Genomic DNA, 21750 nt, shown 5'->3' with positions numbered 1-21750 from the left:
CGTCTGGCAGATCCGGCTCGGTCCACGAGGACGAGATGAACTGTGGAGGAACGTCTGGCAGATCCGGCTCGGTCCACGAGGACGAGATGAACTGTGGAGGAACGTCTGGCAGATCCGGCTCGGTCCACGAGGACGAGATGAACTGTGGAGGAACGTCTGGCAGATCCGGCTCGGTCCACGAGGACGAGATGAACTGTGGAGGAACGTCTGGCAGATCCGGCTCGGTCCACGAGGACGAGATGAACTGTGGAGGAACGTCTGGCAGATCCGGCTCGGTCCACGAGGACGAGATGAACTGTGGAGGAACGTCTGGCAGATCCGGCTCGGTCCACGAGGACGAGATGAACTGTGGAGGAACGTCTGGCAGATCCGGCTCGGTCCACGAGGACGAGATGAACTGTGGAGGAACGTCTGGCAGATCCGGCTCGGTCCACGAGGACGAGATGAACTGTGGAGGAACGTCTGGCAGATCCGGCTCGGTCCACGAGGACGAGATGAACTGTGGAGGAACGTCTGGCAGATCCGGATCGGTCCCTGAGGACGAGATGAACTGTGGAGGAACGTCTGGCAGATCCGGATCAGTTCCTGAGGACGAGATGAACTGTGGAGGAACGTTTGGCAGATCCGGATCAGTTCCTGAGGACGAGATGAACTGTGGAGGAACGTCTGGCAGATCCGGCTCAGTCCATGAGGACGAGATGAACCGAGGAGGAACGTCTGGCAGATCCGGATCAGTCCCTGAGGACGAGATGAACCGAGGAGGAACGTCTGGCAGATCCGGATCAGTCCCTGAGGACGAGATGAACTGTGGAGGAACGTCTGGCAGATCCGGATCAGTTCCTGAGGACGAGATGAACTGTGGAGGAACGTCTGGCAGATCCGGCTCAGTCCACGAGGACGAGATGAACTGGGGAGGAATGTCTGGCAGATCCGGTTCAGTCCCTGAGGACGAGATGAACTGTGGAGGAACGTCTGGCAGATCCGGATCAGTTCCTGAGGACGAGATGAACTGTGGAGGAACGTCTGGCAGATCCGGATCAGTTCCTGAGGATGAGATGAACTGTGGAGGAACGTCTGGCAGATCCGGATCAGTCCCTGAGGACGAGATGAACTGTGGAGGAATGTCTGGCAGATCCGGCTCGGTCCACGAGGACGAGATGAACTGTGGAGGAACGTCTGGCAGATCCGGATCAGTTCCTGAGGACGAGATGAACTGTGGAGGAACGTCTGGCAGATCCGGATCAGTTCCTGAGGACGAGATGAACTGTGGAGGAACGTCTGGCAGATCCGGCTCAGTCCATGAGGACGAGATGAACTGTGGAGGAACGTTTGGCAGATCCGGATCAGTCCACGAGGACGAGATGAACTGGGGAGGAACGTCTGGCAGATCCGGATCAGTTCCTGAGGACGAGATGAACTGTGGAGGAACGTCTGGCAGATCCGGCTCAGTCCATGAGGACGAGATGAACTGTGGAGGAACGTCTGGCAGATCCGGATCAGTCCACGAGGACGAGATGAACTGGGGAGGAACGTCTGGCAGATCCGGATCAGTTCCTGAGGACGAGATGAACTGTGGAGAAACGTCTGGCAGATCCGGATCAGTTCCTGAGGACGAGATGAACTGTGGAGGAACGTTTGGCAGATCCGGCTCAGTCCCTGAGGACGAGATGAACTGTGGAGGAACGTCTGGCAGATCCGGATCAGTCCACGAGGACGAGATGAACTGGGGAGGAACGTCTGGCAGATCCGGATCAGTTCCTGAGGACGAGATGAACTGTGGAGGAACGTCTGGCAGATCCGGCTCAGTCCCTGAGGACGAGATGAACTGGGGAGGAACGTCTGGCAGATCCGGATCAGTTCCTGAGGACGAGATGAACTGTGGAGGAACGTCTGGCAGATCCGGATCAGTTCCTGATGACGAGATGAACTGTGGAGGAACGTCTGGCAGATCCGGCTCAGTCCATGAGGACGAGATGAACTGTGGAGGAACGTTTGGCAGATCCGGCTCAGTCCCTGAGGACGAGATGAACTGTGGAGGAACGTCTGGCAGATCCGGATCAGTTCCTGAGGACGAGATGAACTGTGGAGGAACGTCTGGCAGATCCGGATCAGTCCACGAGGACGAGATGAACTGTGGAGGAACGTCTGGCAGATCCGGATCAGTTCCTGAGGACGAGATGAACCGTGGAGGAACGTCTGGCAGATCCGGCTCAGTCCATGAGGACGAGATGAACCGAGGAGGAACGTCTGGCAGATCCGGCTCAGTCCATGAGGACGAGATGAACCGAGGAGGAACGTCTGGCAGATCCAGCTCAGTCCACGAGGACGAGATGAACTGTGGAGGAACGTCTGGCAGATCCGGATCAGTCCACGAGGACGAGATGAACCGAGGAGGAACGTCTGGCAGATCCGGATCAGTTCCTGAGGACGAGATGAACTGGGGAGGAATGTCTGGCAGATCCGGTTCAGTCCCTGAGGACGAGATGAACTGTGGAGGAACGTCTGGCAGATCCGGATCAGTTCCTGAGGACGAGATGAACTGTGGAGGAACGTCTGGCAGATCCGGATCAGTTCCTGAGGATGAGATGAACTGTGGAGGAACGTCTGGCAGATCCGGATCAGTCCCTGAGGACGAGATGAACTGTGGAGGAATGTCTGGCAGATCCGGCTCGGTCCACGAGGACGAGATGAACTGTGGAGGAACGTCTGGCAGATCCGGATCAGTTCCTGAGGACGAGATGAACTGTGGAGGAACGTCTGGCAGATCCGGATCAGTTCCTGAGGACGAGATGAACTGTGGAGGAACGTCTGGCAGATCCGGCTCAGTCCATGAGGACGAGATGAACTGTGGAGGAACGTTTGGCAGATCCGGATCAGTCCACGAGGACGAGATGAACTGGGGAGGAACGTCTGGCAGATCCGGATCAGTTCCTGAGGACGAGATGAACTGTGGAGGAACGTCTGGCAGATCCGGCTCAGTCCATGAGGACGAGATGAACTGTGGAGGAACGTCTGGCAGATCCGGATCAGTCCACGAGGACGAGATGAACTGGGGAGGAACGTCTGGCAGATCCGGATCAGTTCCTGAGGACGAGATGAACTGTGGAGGAACGTCTGGCAGATCCGGATCAGTTCCTGAGGACGAGATGAACTGTGGAGGAACGTTTGGCAGATCCGGCTCAGTCCCTGAGGACGAGATGAACTGTGGAGGAACGTCTGGCAGATCCGGATCAGTCCACGAGGACGAGATGAACTGGGGAGGAACGTCTGGCAGATCCGGATCAGTTCCTGAGGACGAGATGAACTGTGGAGGAACGTCTGGCAGATCCGGCTCAGTCCCTGAGGACGAGATGAACTGGGGAGGAACGTCTGGCAGATCCGGATCAGTTCCTGAGGACGAGATGAACTGTGGAGGAACGTCTGGCAGATCCGGATCAGTTCCTGATGACGAGATGAACTGTGGAGGAACGTCTGGCAGATCCGGCTCAGTCCATGAGGACGAGATGAACTGTGGAGGAACGTTTGGCAGATCCGGCTCAGTCCCTGAGGACGAGATGAACTGTGGAGGAACGTCTGGCAGATCCGGATCAGTTCCTGAGGACGAGATGAACTGTGGAGGAACGTCTGGCAGATCCGGATCAGTCCACGAGGACGAGATGAACTGTGGAGGAACGTCTGGCAGATCCGGATCAGTTCCTGAGGACGAGATGAACCGTGGAGGAACGTCTGGCAGATCCGGCTCAGTCCATGAGGACGAGATGAACCGAGGAGGAACGTCTGGCAGATCCGGCTCAGTCCATGAGGACGAGATGAACCGAGGAGGAACGTCTGGCAGATCCGGCTCAGTCCACGAGGACGAGATGAACTGTGGAGGAACGTCTGGCAGATCCGGATCAGTCCACGAGGACGAGATGAACCGAGGAGGAACGTCTGGCAGATCCGGATCAGTTCCTGAGGACGAGATGAACTGTGGAGGAACGTTTGGCAGATCCGGATCAGTTCCTGAGGACGAGATGAACTGTGGAGGAACGTCTGGCAGATCCGGCTCAGTCCACGAGGACGAGATGAACCGAGGAGGAACGTCTGGCAGATCCGGATCAGTTCCTGAGGACGAGATGAACTGTGGAGGAACGTTTGGCAGATCCGGATCAGTTCCTGAGGACGAGATGAACTGTGGAGGAACGTCTGGCAGATCCGGATCAGTCCACGAGGACGAGATGAACTGTGGAGGAACGTCTGGCAGATCCGGATCAGTCCATGAGGACGAGATGAACCGAGGAGGAACGTCTGGCAGATCCGGCTCAGTCCATGAGGACGAGATGAACTGTGGAGGAACGTTTGGCAGATCTGGATCAGTTCCTGAGGACGAGATGAACTGTGGAGGAACGTCTGGCAGATCCGGCTCAGTCCATGAGGTCGAGATGAACTGTGGAGGAACGTTTGGCAGATCCGGCTCAGTCCCTGAGGACGAGATGAACTGTGGAGGAACGTCTGGCAGATCCGGATCAGTCCATGAGGACGAGATGAACCGAGGAGGAACGTCTGGCAGATCCGGATCAGTCCACGAGGACGAGATGAACTGTAGGAGTTAAAGCAGAGACTGACCACTATTTTTCAAATTGATCCTGTGTTCAGGGACTCGTTATTCCAGTTCTGGTTTCCTGTGAAAGAAACTCTCTCAGTTTGTCTCATTTGTATGAACATAAAAAGATTTAACAAATATTTACATGTTAAAACATTTGCTGGAAATGAAAACAGTTAATGGTGAGAGGACGTTCATTTTAGCTGAGTTTAAATATGTATATAACACACACACACACACACACACACACACAAATAAATATATAAAATAAATATATTGTGTATATACTGTATGTGTACGTTTGTTTATTTGTATATATAAAATATATATAGACAGTGTATATATAACACACAAATACGTATGTATGTGTAGTATGTGGTGAAGTAAACTATTGTCACTTTAAAAGAATGTAATACGTTTAAATTAATAAAAAGAAAAGAAAAATACACTTATGTTGTGGAATCACATTTTGAATCACTTTTTGAATTGAGTTTCTCTCTGTAACCAGTGTTAACTATTAACTATGTAAACTATGCTTTCACATTTCAGAGCGAGAAACGGTCATTTCTTGCAAAGCTTTTCAAGGTGAAGATCAGTAAGACGCCTGCACAGGAAGAGCGTGTGAGCAAGCCAGAAGAAGTGAATGAAGAGCCACTGTGTTCAGACCCTGAGCTGCCAACCACATCATCAACTCCTGCTCTAGATTACAAACCCAGTACGTATCATGTGCTCTCTTCACAGACACGAGCAGATGCTCTCTCTCTGAGCGCATTTACACACACATTCATAAGCCGCCAGTGCACATGCTCATGTAAACATGGCAACTCTTGTCCTTTATCTGTGTACAGTCATACATGGCTTTAGCGTAAAACGATCGACGCAGCCAGGGTTTTGCCATTTTCCCCGATTTCGCCCAGCATTTAAACTCCTTAACCTGTGTTTTTAAGTCTTCTTAAAAGTGTGGAAATCATCTGTACTGCAGATTTAAGTGCCTCCAGCCATGTTTCAGTTGGGAGGAGGAAATATATTACTATTCCTTGACTATTTCTTCACCCAAGAGATTATAAAAATGTTTTCTCATCTCGGGACATTTTGCAGTACTTTGTGGGTTTTGATGCATTATTTAACACCACTCACATATTTATCACAAACTCTTGTCACGTACCTTGTCTCGTCAATACTCATATTTTTTAAAGCATTATAAACTCTTTTCTTGTTGCTGGGTTATTGGTTTTGCATATAAATCAATAATGCGCTTTTTTGTTTTCATTAAACTTTTTTTTTGTAGTTATCAGCGTGATGGTGTATGTAAACATGCTCCGTCTCTCACACACTCACGCACGCACACACACACACACACACACACACACACACACACACACACACGCTACTCAGCTAATTTTTTTCATTGGAGAGACATAATTGTTGGGTGATCATATTTCAAGGTCAGTATTTACAGATTCCTCCATTTAATAGTCATTTTTTAATATTCATCAATATTATTGATCTGACTGCACTGACACTATTGGATGAGAACTGAACCGATGATGACATCACTGTTTTCTACATAACTGCTTTATAGATTAAATTAACTCATTTAAGAATTGATGAACTTTACACAGTTAATCAACAGAACTAAATTAACACTGAAGTGACTTAAGCTGATCAGTGACATTGTTTTTTTTAGAGCTGCTTTACAGCAGAAATGAATTCTGTGTGCATTTCTTCATTGGATCATTATTTTCCTGTCATCTCTGTAAAGCTGCTTTGAAACAGTCTGAATTGTATAATGCGCTTTAGAAATAAAGCTTTAAAAAAAATTGGAAGAATGTTGGGGTTTGCTGTTTCCAAGCTGGGCTTGAACTTGAGCAAATCTGCACAGTGTGGCCACATTACAGACTCTTTTATTTGGAGAAATCTTAGGGTGTATTCACACCAGGAAAGTCCGATAGTTCACTTGCTTTGGTCCGGACCAAATAGAATGTTGATTTTTTTTGTTTGGTACGGTTCGCTTTCACACTGCTCTTTTTGCAAGTGAACCAAAATGTGTAAACAAAACCACACGTGTGCTAAGGTCGTCCATTCATTGGACAGGAATTCTCAAGCAGGGAAAAGCAGGAAGTGCACAAACAGGCTCAGCATAGAGATATTTCGTAATGTAATATTTGTTATTTTACTGATTTGGTGTTATTCTCTACAAACGCAATATGAAGAAACTATATGGTATAGATAAAAGCCCGGCCGCACTTACAATTGATTGCTTGGGTCGTTACATGCGCTTCGTGAGGCACACTAGCGCACACACACACACACACACACACACACACACACACACACACACACACACACACACACACACACACACACACACACACAAGGTCTCTCGCTCCCTCTCTCTGCCGTGCGCGCGCTCTAGCTCGCTCGCTTTAGACACCATTATGCCAAAATGTCCGTTTTGTTAAGTATCCTCATAAGAGCAGTCAAATAAAAAGGAGCAGTTTTTTGCAATTGGGTCGGTTCATGTTCACACCGTAAACGAACCGTACCAGAGTTCGTTTGGAACCGTACCGAGACCACCTCTTCAGCTGGGTCTCGGTTCGATTGTTTGGTCCGCACCCGAGTTCGATTGCTGTATTCACACCTGCCCAAAAGGTCCGCACCAAGGGGGGAAACGAACTAGAGTTCGATTCAATCGAACCAAACGAGGCAGGTGTGAATACACCCTTACACAGCCGCTTATGAAACAGGGACATCATTGTCAAAGCACTGTGTTAAATGGACTAACTGGTCAAATGCTAGAATCCACAGCTAAGATCAAGTGCTGCCACAGTGTGTTATATTTCATGCTTTTAAAAGATTCATTTCTTCACCAATAATTTGTCAAAAATCCCCAAAATTGATCATGCATTTATTTCTATTTTAGTGTTTTAATATAACAATAAAATACCTCCTCTGAATGCACTTCTACAGCATGTCATCTCTTTAAAGCACCAGCAGTAATGCATGAATTTAGATCCTGTTTTGTTCCACTTCACATGAAGCACAAACAAGGAAATTTGCACACACTACAAAACACAGCGTCGGTGCCATTTAAACAGGGTGATCTGCCGATGTTTTTATGTTTCTGTGTTGTGTGTAGCTTTCTCATGTATTCAGGTACAAGAGTTTTGATTTGTAGAAAAGCCTTATGTTAGAAAACATGCAAGCTCTCATAAACAGGCCCCTGTCCACACACACATGAGAAGCGCAGAAGAGCAGATGTTTGCCAAGAGATGCCCATTTGTAGATCGCGTTGTAATGAAAACAGTTGTGTTGTAGAAGAAGCTGCATGTTTTTGTCGTGGTCTCGTTGCGTTGACGAAGCTTTCACCGGTGGATTTTGCCAATGTCTGTTGAGGTTGAAACATTTCGTGGAACAGTCAGTTTAGCTGATTTAAAGTGTCTTATTATTTTACTGAAAAGATTTTGTTAAAAGCAGAAGTTTACCTAATATACTACAATAGTTATTTGTGCGACAGTACACATTGAATTGAGGTCAAGCTCATTACATGAGGTCAGTATGTACAGTTGGGTTTTGCAGTGTTGTTTTTGAACACCTAAATGCTGAATGCACAGACTCCGCTTTGATTGGCGAATGATACACACATCTGTTGAGCAGACCGTGGAGATCAAGCCAAAGTCCTAAATCACATCAGCGGACCATTAATGGCGGTGTAGGATTTGGTCAAGTTGTGTGACCGAGTGTGAAAGTGCCCTAAATGTCTGAACATGTAGGAGCAATGAATGCGCTGAAGCACAAATGTGCAACTACTGATTGGTGAGCCCAGTTTTCCAGCAAACAGTGAAGTTTTTAAAGCAACAATATTTTTATAAAAAGATTTAATAATTAGTCCCATAATGGGCTTGCTTCTTAAAAGCGTCCTTACCCAGACTTTTTAAAATACATCAATTGTGTGTGTTCCCAAACGCTTCTTGTGTTTTAAATCTGTATATCCTTCTCTTCTGTTTTCTTCTCTCCAGCCATTAAAGACCCCGCTGAGGTCGAGTGCAGTACCAGCACAGCCCAATCTCCAGACCCGCCCCGGGACCGGCCCTCCCCTGAGGAGACTCCCACAGCCCCGCTCATCAAGAGGTCCACTCCAGCGAGAGCCAAGAAAACCATGCCAGGCTCTCCACGCCTGGAGCTGCTCAAAGGGGCTCTCAGTAGAAGCCCTGTGGCGTCCTCCAAGAAGCCCTCCGAGTGCAGCAAACCTGCGGAGTCTCCGAGCCGCAGACCCTCGGCGGACGACCCGGCGCCGGACAGTCCTCTCCTGATCAGACAGAACATGCGCCGCGAGCTCAGTAGAGTCTTGCTCAGGTTAGAGAAAGACATGTCTTCATTTAAACTAAATGTTAATTAGTGGCACCACCTTCATCAGCTCTTGAAGTCATAGAGTAGTTGTCTTGTACCCTAGAGCATGTCAAACACAAGGCCATGTAGCCCGCAAGATCACTTTCTGAAACGTACCAACATTTCCTTGTGAATACTAACCCTTAACGTGTCTCACGCTCAGTGTGTGATGTGATGAACTAAATTCAAGTCTGCAATCACGCTTTGGAAGCGGGGTCTCATCTGTTCAGTGTTCGGAAGCAGCCTAGCGTGTGCCGTAAGTGCTCCTGTAGGGCTGCTTAAAAATGAAACATATAATCTTTTATCTTTTTGTTTAGGTTTAATCAGAGTGATGATCTGAACATATCTGAAAATGAAATTGAAAAGCTGGCTGTGGACATGGAGAAGGAGATGTTCAATGTGTGCTACACCACAGACGAGGAGTATAAGAATAAATACCAGTGCCTCGTCCTCAGCTTGAAAGATCCCAAAAACAAGGTTTTTTCATACATTTTCTTTGTACACAAAGTTACTTGGTTTAAATGTTGTTTTTATAATGTGTGAAGTTGTATATTTATTCTGTTGATGTTTTCAGGAACTGTGTCATCAGGTTTTGAAGGGAAACATGCCTTCAGTCAGGCTCATTAATTTGAGTCAGCAGGAAATGACATGTGTTGAGGTAAAGAATTGTTTGTCACAAAAGAGTTCATGTAAGTCATTGTAGAGTGTTTCAGTTTTTGACTGTTTTCCACAGGAATCCGCTGCTGTCCCGTCTGTGGAGGAGGACTCGTCCTCACCCGTTTGTTCTGTGGGTGTGGAGAAAGCTCCTCCTGCTGCTCCTCATGAGGAAGAGATGATCGGAGAGAGCACCAACACTACCTCAGTGAGTCGATCGTGTCCACTTCTAGATCCATTCTTGACAAAGTTAGCAAAAGACTTTGACAAACACATTGCAGATCCTCCACTGCAGTTTGGTTACACAATCTCAAGAGTATATTGGAGATTTTCTTCTTCACTGCTAGAGCACAGTGCCATTTCTGTTCCTCTGATCAGTTTAGCATTAAAGCATTCGTGTGTCCTCAGGAAGAGAAGCCGTGTGTGTCTCGACTGAAGCCGACTCCTGCGAGGGACACGAGCGCAGATGCTCCAGCTGTGATCGGCAGCATGTTGAGAGACTCCACAACAGAGCATAAACACCATCTCTTTGACCTAAACTGCAGGATATGTACCGGTAGGACCTTCTCAAACACATATTGAGAAAGAAAAAAAACTTTACATGCACTGCTTTCCTGGAGATTTATGTCTTTAATCAGGAAGGAATGGGAGGCTGTGCGTAGATTTCACAGTGTAATTAAACATAATTTTTTAAAAGCAAATTCATGAAGTAGCATCCATCTGATAAAATCTGGTTCAGTGTTGGCCTGTTTTTCCCAGTACAGGTGTTGCACGTCAGAACTGTTACTATATTTAAAAATGACTTGATATACACAATAAGATATGTATGTTATATCTACTTGACATATATTTTAAAATGACTGGATAGCTGTATTTACCAATCATTATCCAGAACAATAGCAATCTGTAATATAATAATAGTAATAATAATAATAATAATAATACATTTTATTTTTGCATGTAGCATGTACAGAACAAAATAAATCAAACAAGGAGAAAAAAAAAATACATAAAAAAATACACCATAATAAATTATAAATTAAAAGCTTGAATAAAAAGATGTCTTAAAGGGGTCATCGGATGCCCATTTTCCACAAGTTGGTATGTTTCTTTAGGGTCTTCATGTAAAGTTTGTAACATACTTTGGTTAAAACTCTTCAATGGTTGTGTAAAACAACAGCCTTTACCTCCTCAAAAACAGCTCTGTTCACAGCGACCAGTTTCGGTGCATGTCTCTTTAAATGATAATGTGCAACTGCCCATTTTAGATCTCAGACACCTGAACAAGGCCCTCATGGTACGGCCATTCAGGATGCTCACGACTGGTTCTTCTCAGTAGATCTGAAAGATGCTTACTTTCATATCCAAGTAAACCCCTGTCACAGGCCATTCTTGAAATTCGCCTTCGAGGGGCAGACATATCAGTACACAGTCCTACCGTTCGGACTGTCCCTAGCGCCTCGTATGTTCACAAAGTGCATGGATACTGCTCTCTCCCCCATGAGACAGCGGGGAATGCGCATTCTGAATTACCTCGACGACTGGCTCATACTGGCCCAGTCGGAGGCGGAGGCTCTTACTCACAAAGCCTGGCTCCTCGGCCATCTGGAATGCCTTGGGCTCAGAGGGAACCTTTCTAAGAGTATGCTGTCCCCTAGCCAACAATTTACTGGGAACAGTTCTCGACTCCGTTCATATGAGAGCATGGCCCACACTGGACCAGGCTCTCTCTATCCAGCGTCTCGCTGCCTCGTTCAAAGTGTGCTCTCTCACACCGCTCAGAACGTTTCAAAGGGCCCTGAGCCTCATGGCCTCTGCATCGTCAGTACTCCAACTAGGCCTACTGCGTATGCGCCCCCTTCAGCTGTGACTAAAACCACAGGTTCCAGCTCATGCGCTCAAGCCACTTACGCATCAGGGTAAACGAGCGCTGTATCAAAGCCCTGGCCCCCAGGAAAGACACCAACTGGTACCAGCTGGGTGTGAGCATGGGTCTGGTTTCGAAAAGGAAGGCTATTTTGACAGACGCTTCCAACTCCGGTTGGGGAGCCCTGTACGAGGGCAGGCCTGCCTCCGGCCTCTGGTCAAGCTCGGAGAGACGCCAACACATCAACTGTCTCGAATTGAGAGCGGTTTTTCTAGCCCTGAAAACCTTCCTTCCACATCTGGCGGGACACCACGTCTTGGTCCAAATGGACAACATTGCAGTGGTGTCCTGCATAAATTGCCAGGGCGGTCTCAGGTCTCGCAACCTGTACACCATGGCCGAGCAGCTCCTGTTATGGGCTCACGCCAACCTGCGCTCACTCAGGGCGGATCATGTGCCGGGCACGCTGAACCAAGGGGCAGATATGTTATCCCGAGACAACGTTCCCCCAGAGGAATGGTCTCTCCACACCCAGGCGGTTCTTCTATTGTGGGAAGTCGTCGGCAAGGCAGAGGTTGACCTCTTCGCCTCAGAAGACAACTCTCAATGCCCAATCTTCTTCTCGAAGAGTAAGGACTCGCTGGCCCACAAGTGGCCCAGCCGCCCCCTTTATGCATTCCCTCCGGTCTCGATGCTCCCTCAGATCATCAAACGGATCAGGGACACCAAGTGTGCAGTCCTTCTTGTAGCCCCCCTCTTGCGGACCCAGATCTGGTTCCCAGAGCTGATGCAGCTGTCAGTGACAGCTCTGTGGCCTATCCCGCTGAGGAAGGATCTCCTCACGCAGGTGAACAGGACAATCTGGCACCCCTGTCCCAACCTGTGGGCCCTCCCTCAACGGGTACCCCAGGACCTCCCAGAGGGAGTCCTGAACACCATAATGGAGGCGAGAGCACCGTCTACTAGACACCTCTACCATCTTAAATGGTCAGTGTTCTCCAGCTGGTGCTCAGCTCGGAACCTGGACCCACATGACTGTGACGTACCGAGGGTACTCATGTTTCTTCAAGAGCTGCTGGACGCGGACTGTTCCCCCTTCACGCTCAAAGTGTACGTGGCAGCTATAGCAGCTTTCCACTCGCCGGTGGCTGGTTCTTCCCTGGGTAAAAGCGACCTGATTGTTCGTTTCCTAATAGGAGCCAGGAGGCTTAATCCGCCTCGGCCACCTTCGGTGCCGGCTTGGAACCTGTCCATGGTCCTTCAGGGCCTCAAGGGACCTCCCTTCGAGCCACTCCAGTCGGCTGATCTGAAGCCCCTCAGGGGAGTACCTATAGAAGACATTTGTGCGGTGGCCGGCTGGTCTGCACCGTCCTCATTTGCTAAATTCTACAACTTAGTTTCCTGCCCTGCAGGCACAAGTCCTCTCCATTTAGGACCCTGGCCCCTACGGCTCCAGACCTATGTACATCCGAGGCTCCCCCACGGTGGCCCTCTGCACTAATCACTGTATGCAGTATAATACATCTTAGGACCCTACACTTCTGGTCCCCGATGATTCAGACTACTGTTATAAGTCTCGGGCTCCCTGGACAACATTCAGAGTAGTCATCTGCTAATAGCACGGCGTTTCAAAATGGATTCCCATAGCGTTTGCAGCGCAATACGAGTGAACCGTTCTCGAAAGGGAACGTACTCGGTTACTTACGTAAACTCGGTTCCCTGAGAGAGAACGAGTATTGCGTTGCCAGCTGTGCTATTTTGCTCATGTCAGGTGCTTCGCTTCAGTTGATTTAACCTGTCCCTATGGCGAATTCTGTCGAATTTATACCCTTTAGCCACGCCCATATTGGCGTGCTCAAAGCGAGCAAGGCGGCAAGCGCTCTGATTGGATTGCGCGTCCTTGCTGGATTGCCATAGGTTCGTGCAGTTGCCGCAGCACAGCCAATCCGCATGCTTCAACCAGCTATGATGTGCTCGCTGTGCAGCTGCACTGCGTTTTAAAATAAAGGCTTCAATATTCTCGAGAAAATGAGTTTTCCCATAGCGTTTGCATAGCGTTTGCAATGCAATACTCGTTCCCTTATCTCTCAGGGAACCAAGGTTACGTAAGTAACCGAGTACGGTTTTGCATCCGATGACCCCTTCACAGACTCAACAAATAATATCATGTCAAGCAAAAGGCCAGAGAAAATCAAAAATAAAAACAGTTATAAAGTTGCCACAGTATAATTTGTTACTTAAAGATGTCTTACCTGCAGGCCAAGTATCATCTGATAATGATCCTGAAACCAAGAAACCCAAGATGAAGACGATGAAGGATGACACAGAAAAGGATCAGTCTTCATGTGTTGTGGACGTGAACGCTGAAGCGCTGGAGTCTGCCGTCATCGAGTCTCCTGCTTCTCCCAGTGCAGAGGAACTCGACTCCCAGGTGCCAGCTGCAGACTTCTCTCCTGTCCTGATTCCTGCAGTTCCCACTGTGCCCCTCTCACGGAGAGATCCTCGTACAGCACAGTACCGGCAGACCCTGCCCTCGTCTGCGGGCCCAGAGTGTGTGTCCACCCCACAGCAGCACCCGCAGCCAGCCAAGCCTGTGCTGGAGCTGGAGCTGGTTAAAGAGACACACACACCACATGTGTCCATACACCAGCACCCGCAGCCAGCCAGTCCTGTGCTGGAGCCGGTTAAAGAGACACACACACCACATGTATCCGTACACCCGCCCGCTCCGATGCCCAAGTCTATCCTCACCAAGCCTTCGCCAGCTTCACTGGGCGCTTCATACGGCTCAACCACAAGGTCCACGCACACATCTCTTGGACATAACAATAAATAATACAATAATTGCTAAAACAAATGGCACAAATGCATTCTAATCATGTGGTTTTCTTTTTCAAGGCGGGGAGATTGTGATAAAGGAACAAGACAGTTTTTATCTAAACAGAACATTTTATGGAAAGGCTTTCTTAACATGCCAACTGTGGCCAAATTCGTCACAAAGGGATACTTAATTTCTGGCTCTCCTGACTTTCTGAAAGAGGTGGGTCTTTTTAAACATAACTGAATTATTATTGGTATTATTTAAATATACTGCAATTCAAAAGTTTTTGATCTGTAAGATGTTTAATGTTTTTAAAAGAAGTCTCTTCTGCTTACCAAGGCTGCATTTATTTGATTAAAAATACACAAAAGCTTTCTATTTCAGATAAATGCTGTTCTTTTGAACTTTCTATTCATCAAAGAATCCAGAAATCAACATTTAAATAGCTGCTTTCAACTGATAATAATCATAAATGTTTGTTGAGTATCAAATCATCATATTAGAGTGATTTCTGAAGGATCATGTGACACTGAAGACTGGAGTAATGATGCTGAAAATTCAGCTTTGATCACAGGAATAAATTACACTTTACTATATATTCACATAGAGAACAGACATTTTTAAATTGTAATAATATTTCACAATATTACTGTTTTATTGTAAAAAATGCAGCCTTGGTGAGCAGAAGAGACTTCTTTCAAAAACATTAACAATCTTTTTTTGGTACTAATTATTTTCTGGAAGTATGCTGTATATGACAGGTGGTGTAAATGTGGCCAGTGGGTGTTACATGTATGCATTTTCTCTGTATAGGACTTACCAGACACTATACAAGTCGGAGGCAGGATATTGCCTCAAACTGTCTGGGAATATGTTGATTTGATAAAGACATCAGAGGCAAAGGTAAGCCCATGACCTCAAATTTATTATTAATAATATTGATATATTAAATGCACGTTATTTACTGTAGGTAAATGCCCATGATCAAATCTATTTGCACTATTTCTTTGAATACAGGAGCTGTCATTAATCCGGTTTCACCCAGCCTCTGAAGAAGAGGAGGTTGCATATGTGTCCCTGTTCTCATATTTCAATAGTCGTAGGAGATTTGGGGTTGTTTCCAATATTTGTAAACACATTAAAGATCTTTACCTCATTCCGCTCTCTACAAAACAGTCCATCCCAGCGGCACTTCTTCCAATAGAGGGACCAGGTATATCCTGCTCATATTACATACTGATCTGTTTCGACATCAGGTGACAATGATTTTGACCGTTTTATGTTATGACTTCTCTTAGGGCTTGAACAGGATCACCCTAATATCCTAATGGGGTTAGCAGTCTGTCAGAAAATGAAGCGTCTTGAGGGATTGCCACAAGATGTTGGTGAAAAGAAGTCTAGGCCCTTGATTTGTGTGGATAAAAAGGAAACCAGCAAACCCACCCCACTAAATGATCTTGCTCCACGTAACGTTAAGGGTTGTGATGCTGATATCTTCCTCAACTCAAATCCTTGTGGATCTTTACCTTCAGTTGGGTTACCAGACTCATCATGCTCTCTGGGTGCCCTATCGTCTCTCCCGAGTGTGTTTTCTGTGTCGAAACCCACCCCTTCTGTCAATGCGGGCCCATCCAAAGACTCCACCAATACCACCCCACTTCAGACCATCCTTAACACGTTATTTGGTCAAAAGAAACAACCCTCTGATGCCACAGAGTGTAATATAAGCTCGTCGACAGATACGGTTCAGCCTTCTCAACAGATGTGCAAACATGAGGAGGATCCAATGGAGTTGGGTGATGATAGGCCTTACGATCCCGAGGAGTATGATCCGGCTATGTCTAATGGGGCCCTGGTTACTTTTAGTCCCACCCAAGTTGTGGAGCCTAAAGTTTCATCTGCAGCCCTCTGTGACGATGATGATGATGATAGACCGTATGACCCAGAGGAAGAGTACAGTGCAGTTGCTAATATTCATACTGTCAGAAATAATATACCCAAATCGTCAGAGGCTAACAATACGGAAGAATCCTCTATGGTGACCAGTGATGTAGCATATGATCCAGAGGATGAGACTGTGTTCGAGGAGATGCAAAATTACCTCACAAATAACTCTTTACCTCACAAACCCACCATCTCTGAACATAAAGTTCCCCATTACAATGATAAAATCTCAAGTACAACATTATCTGAGCAGCAAAGAATTCTTGAGGAGTTGAATAGGCAGATAGAGGAACAGAAAAGACAGTTAGAAGAACAGACGGAAAGTCTTCGCCTTCAGAAGGAGGCCATTGGTGTTTCCATGGCCCATTTCTCAGTCTCTGATGCTCTGATGTCGCCACCAACAGCGTTCGGTAGGGAGGAAGAGGAAGAAGTAGAGAAAACACCCTATTGTCCAATGATTAATCAGAATAGGGATCCACGCATGTGTCGAAAAGCAAGCCAGGATGTGCAATTTGATGTTGCTGAATGCGAAGCTATAGCAAAAGAGAGTGCACAAAAATTATTAAACCTGGAAGAGAGCAAGAATATAGTGCTAAACAAATCATTAATCACAAAGAAAGAGAAAGTAGCTTCTATTTTGGAAAAGCCAAAAGAAGGGACACCAGAAACTGCACAACTACAGGACACAAAATGCTCACGTTCAGACAGTACAGACAGAAAAGGAGGCAGGAGAAGGTCCACATCGAGCACATGTGGTTCGTCAAGAAGGAGGTCATGGGCCGAACACAAGCCAGACCACAGAGACCGAGCGTCTTCAAGAGCATCGCACACAGCTAGAGCCTCGAAGGACGTCCCGGAGAAACCCCACCGAAGCAGGCCGTCTGCAGAGCGCTCCTCTCGGGGGAGTTACAGCGACCGAAGGAGAGAGGCGTCTTCAAGGACACGTCATCGGCACCACCACCGGGACTCGTCTTCACCCTCGCGGTACCGGAGGAGGAGCCGTCACTCCACGCCCTCGCGCTCCAGCCGGAGGGACCGGTCTGCGCTGGACGACAGCGGCCCGTCCCGAAAGACCGAGCAGCAAGAGCCCGGCCCGCCCTCAGAGCGCAGCGCTCAGTCCTCACTGCAGGAATCTGACCCGGTGCCAGGAATGCAGCACACATCAGGACACAGTGAGAGCACTGGGAAAGACAAACATTTGGCAGGGGTTCAGCAAGCTGGTTCTTTAAATAGAAAGCATGAGGCTGATCAGAGACTTCAGACATTCCAGAATCCAGATTGTTCTCCGCTGCTATTAAAAAAGTCATTTGACAAAAACCAGCCGTTCTCCAGCCGATCTGAAATGAGAGATCGTTTGCCCCCAAGCAGAACTGACTCGTCTTCTAAAGGAGGACCACTACTGCCCGAGACTGACCTGCCTTTACACAGAGTTACACCAGCATCACAGACACACACATTCCAGACTGACGCTTTCCCCCATGAGTCTAACCCGCCGCCACACAACCGAACGGCTCACTTTCCTGAGCCTGGCCAGATTGAGCAAAAGAGAGGCATGCCGTCAGTTCAAAGGTCAAATTATTTACAGAATGAGACCGACAAATTACATTCAGGAGATTACACTCAAAGGGCTTTCCATTCGCAAAACAGACGTTTATCTCAACCTGACTCTGATCAGTTCAACTGCGGAGAACTGCCTCGAAATAAAAGAGGCGGCTTTTTTGTGCACGACGGTCAACCTAGTGCATCTCAAAAAGAGGAGGAGTTCTCCTCATGGGAGCATGAGAAGTTTAAGCACCAAAAACATCCACAACACATGCTCAGGAGATTTCCACACGAAGAGAACGACCAGGTCCTTCAAACTCCGAAACCCAGGCCTGCCCAGTCACATGAAGGCAATTTTCCTGAAGAACCTGAAACTGGTAGATTATCTCACAAAAGGTTTAGATCTTACATGCAGGGGCAAAACTTTCTTAAGGATGAATCTGTCCAGTTTCAGCCAAGAGAGTCAATATTAGGGCCTGTCCCTGTGCACAAGGGCGATTTCAGGCCTCCCGATCGCAGAGAGCGTTTCCACCCGTCCCCGTTTGACGAGTGGGAGCCATCAGGAGAGCACCCGCCTGCGTCCATGAGGAAACCGAGACGGCCTCGCTTGGGCCAGTCCTCGGGCTTTAAAGCAAGTGGACATGCTTCTCCCCAAGATATGTGTGAACCACAAAGCCCTGACTGTCCTCAGACGTTTGCAGAGGAGGCAGAAGGTCCAAGAACTCAGACTTGTTTTCCAAGACGGGCTCCGACACACGCTCAAGACCCGCACAGCCCGTTTGAGGGACAGCGATACCCTGAAATCAAAGGTCCACCAAGAGGGTTTAGAGGACACAGAAGGGGCGTCCGTGGGACGTTTTTTGCAAGGGGTCATCAAATGAATGAACAGATGAGGGGACCTCGCTTTGATTCTCCACAGCAGTTTCTGGGCCAAAGAGAACCATCTCCTGATTTACATGGACCGAGAAGACCTTCACCTCAGAGTTGTGAGCGCTTCGATGAGCATAATGAAGCCCATTCATCTGGTTTTCCCAACCATTCCACTACCACTCATTTTAAAAAAACACTACATCAAAATCCATGCGAGATTCAAAAGTTAGGGCAACCATCTGCACCGTTTGAGCGCCAACCGAGACAGACAAACATACGCCCTTTAAGACGACCCGGTCCTCTACTCCCCACTCCACCTGGAGGTCCGATTAATCCGAGCGCTTCCCAGGTGCACAGGCACAACTCCCACAGCGAGTGTGAACGGGCACAGGGACCGCCTGACGCGAGACAAGGCCACGCTGTGCAGGACAGCACTCGTGAAGAGAAGCCAAGCATGGGCAACAGCTTTACACATCCGCAGCGTGACGACTCCGAAGGTTTACTCCCGGAGGAAGGGTATGAGAGTAGGCCAGCGGACCCGAGTGTTCGGGACAGAAGTTATGGACAAGCATGCCGGAGGCCACGAGGACGGAGCGCCAGATTTAGAGGGGAAAATAGGGCAAATATGTGGAGATAGTCGACACAACAGAAGGAAAACAGTGGAGACATTGATTCAGATTTTCAAAGAGGGAAGGGAAGAGCTCACGGCTGCAGACTGTGCTCCGGTGATGGCAGCGGATCAGCAGGGTTGGGCTGGGCAGGCGAGGTGTACACTGCACATGCTATAGGTGGACCTCAAGGTGCAGATGTTTGCGCAATAAAGGAACAAGACCGGAGGTTCAAGCATAGGCTGATCTTGTTATAAGCCTGTACATTGATAGATCTCAATCAGAAAACATTGTTCTGGAAAGTGCAGCAGTTTTTTGATTCATCTGTTTGGTGTTTCTCGAAAGATTGAAGGTTTGTTCATCCTGCCATATCAACTAACTTTAAGTTGATTGCTGAAAAATAAACTTTGATTTGTTTTGTGGAAGCAGGACATGTTCATGTAAACTACTGACAAAAGTCTGTGAACGTTTTATTTTTATTTTTTTATCTCTTGCCATTATAAAGATGTTCTCATGAGCTATAAACAGCAATGTACATTTATGTTCATAGATTTTTAAGTACTTTTCTAAATGTACATTTGTAAGTAATTCCGTATTTCAAAAAAGGGAACCTTGTCTATTTCCACTGATTTCATTTAGTAAAGAACTGAACCACAATGTCTGACCAGTGCACTTAATGATCTGTAATTGTGTGTGTTTTTCTAAGGGATACGCCACCCAAAAATACAAACTCTGTCATCATTTACTCACCCCGTGTGCTTCTGCAGAACACCACAGAAGATATGTTGAAGAACATTGTGAGCCAATTAACTTCCACTGTATGGACAGAAATAAAAACCCAGAGACATTTCTCAAAATATCTTTTTGTTCCACAGATAAAAGAACGATCATAGATTAATAAATTATGGCAGAATTTACATTTTTGGTTGGAGTGCCTCTTTAAATGTTACTATATTCATATTAAAATGACATCTCAGTTTTGTAATGCATGGATAGTATATCTTCATTGAATCAAGTTGTTTTTGGTTGGACATATTTCAGACAATAAGGACTAGGGGTGTAACGAGACCCTCGTGTCCTGATTCGATACTTATCACGATACTGAACTCACGATACCATATTATTGCGACACTCCAAGACATATGATAAAACGTTATCATTTTTTACTGTTGATTAAAATGGTAAATTTGGTTTTAAATGGTACGTATAAATTAATAGGTTTGGACTTGGTGCTGAAACCCAATGCACAGGACAGTAGAGACACCAGAATAACAATATTCATGATTCTGAAGATGAAAATACTGAATTATTGTAGATGAATATGCTTTACTCTGTCACTGACTGGATATATTTAAAATAATGTAGGACACTTTTACTGGGAACATCAGGCATTTGGCTTTATCAGGACACACTGATATTCCCCCATTTGCATTATTATACATCATATTCAACATTATATATTGTAGTTTAATGTAGTAGTGACACCAAAACTCTGAAAACTTGATTTTTTTATATATAGTAATTTATATAGTATAATTATATAGTATTTTGGGTGAACTATACAGAATATCACTATCCACGATACATATTTTTGCATTTTTGTATTGCGATATATTGTGACGCTATATATTGTTACATCCCTACTATAAAAGTTCAATTGCAAATACGTGTCATAGGCTTTTAAAAGTAAAAAAGAAATAAAAAAAAGCTAATGAAGAACTGTTGAAAGAAAGAATGAATCAAATGAGCAAAGTTTACTTTTGCCTACAATTAACAAAACAAACTTAAATACAGAAACAATGGATGCCAGCATTAAAAAAAGAAAATGGAAGACAATAAAACAAATTGTAGGGAAATATATAAATACAGTAATACACAATTCACTGTACAGAGTAGATTACGCTACATTCAACAGTTCATACAATTTCGCAGTTTTGACACTTTTTTTATTGTTAATATTTTTTAGTGTCATAATTAAGTAGTTAGTCACAAATAGAAATCCTTTCATTTGGGTGTTGTTAAAGAAAATTTACATTTATAAAAATATGTTAATCCTCGTGACTTGGTCATTGTGTGATTTGCGTATATAAAATATGCTATCTTTGCCTAAAAGATGATGAACATATTGCTGTTCATGGGTCTTTCCAGGTTTAATATATACGTTATTTCAAGCAAATCGCGTGATTGAGTCAAAATAAATAAATGTATTTTATTTAAATCGACGGACCGCGGGTGAGTGACGTCACTAGCGGGGCAAACCGCTGCCCGTCTTCAGCGTCCGCCGCCGCCCAGTGTCAGGTAAGCCCTCCTCAGGCGCTCGTAACCCGGGTTCACCGGGGTGTTCACACTCTCCACATTTGACTCACGAATCGGAGGCATTATGTGCTTAATTAATTCTGTTATTAATGGTCGTGATAGATTTAGTCAGCTGTTAAATCCGGGATGTGAGGGCGGGAAAACTCGAGAAGTTGAG

General features: G+C 46.5%; 1 protein-coding gene across 2 annotated transcripts in view; it reads left to right on the top strand.

Moving 5' to 3' along the window:
- The window catches only part of LOC308703350 (uncharacterized protein), a 39727-nt gene extending 19462 nt beyond the window's left edge, over positions 1-20265 (top strand). For both annotated transcript variants that reach the window (XM_081386770.1, XM_081386769.1), the window contains exons 5-15: positions 5132-5297; positions 8602-8938; positions 9289-9448; positions 9546-9629; positions 9705-9833; positions 10034-10181; positions 13751-14291; positions 14391-14532; positions 15127-15216; positions 15331-15526; positions 15612-20265. In XM_081386770.1, coding sequence (XP_081242896.1) covers positions 5132-5297; positions 8602-8938; positions 9289-9448; positions 9546-9629; positions 9705-9833; positions 10034-10181; positions 13751-14291; positions 14391-14532; positions 15127-15216; positions 15331-15526; positions 15612-19306 — 5688 coding nt within the window. In that variant the 3' untranslated portion in view covers positions 19307-20265. The remainder of the gene's footprint in view (positions 1-5131; positions 5298-8601; positions 8939-9288; positions 9449-9545; positions 9630-9704; positions 9834-10033; positions 10182-13750; positions 14292-14390; positions 14533-15126; positions 15217-15330; positions 15527-15611) is intronic.
- Positions 20266-21750: the final 1485 nt, after the last annotated feature.

The sequence above is a fragment of the Scardinius erythrophthalmus genome (genome assembly GCF_964197995.2).
Source record: "Scardinius erythrophthalmus genome assembly, chromosome: 15".
NCBI classification, from domain to species: Eukaryota; Metazoa; Chordata; class Actinopteri; order Cypriniformes; family Leuciscidae; genus Scardinius; species Scardinius erythrophthalmus.
The sequence above is the reverse complement of the archived record's forward strand: the minus strand, read 5'-3'. Positions and strand labels throughout refer to the sequence as shown.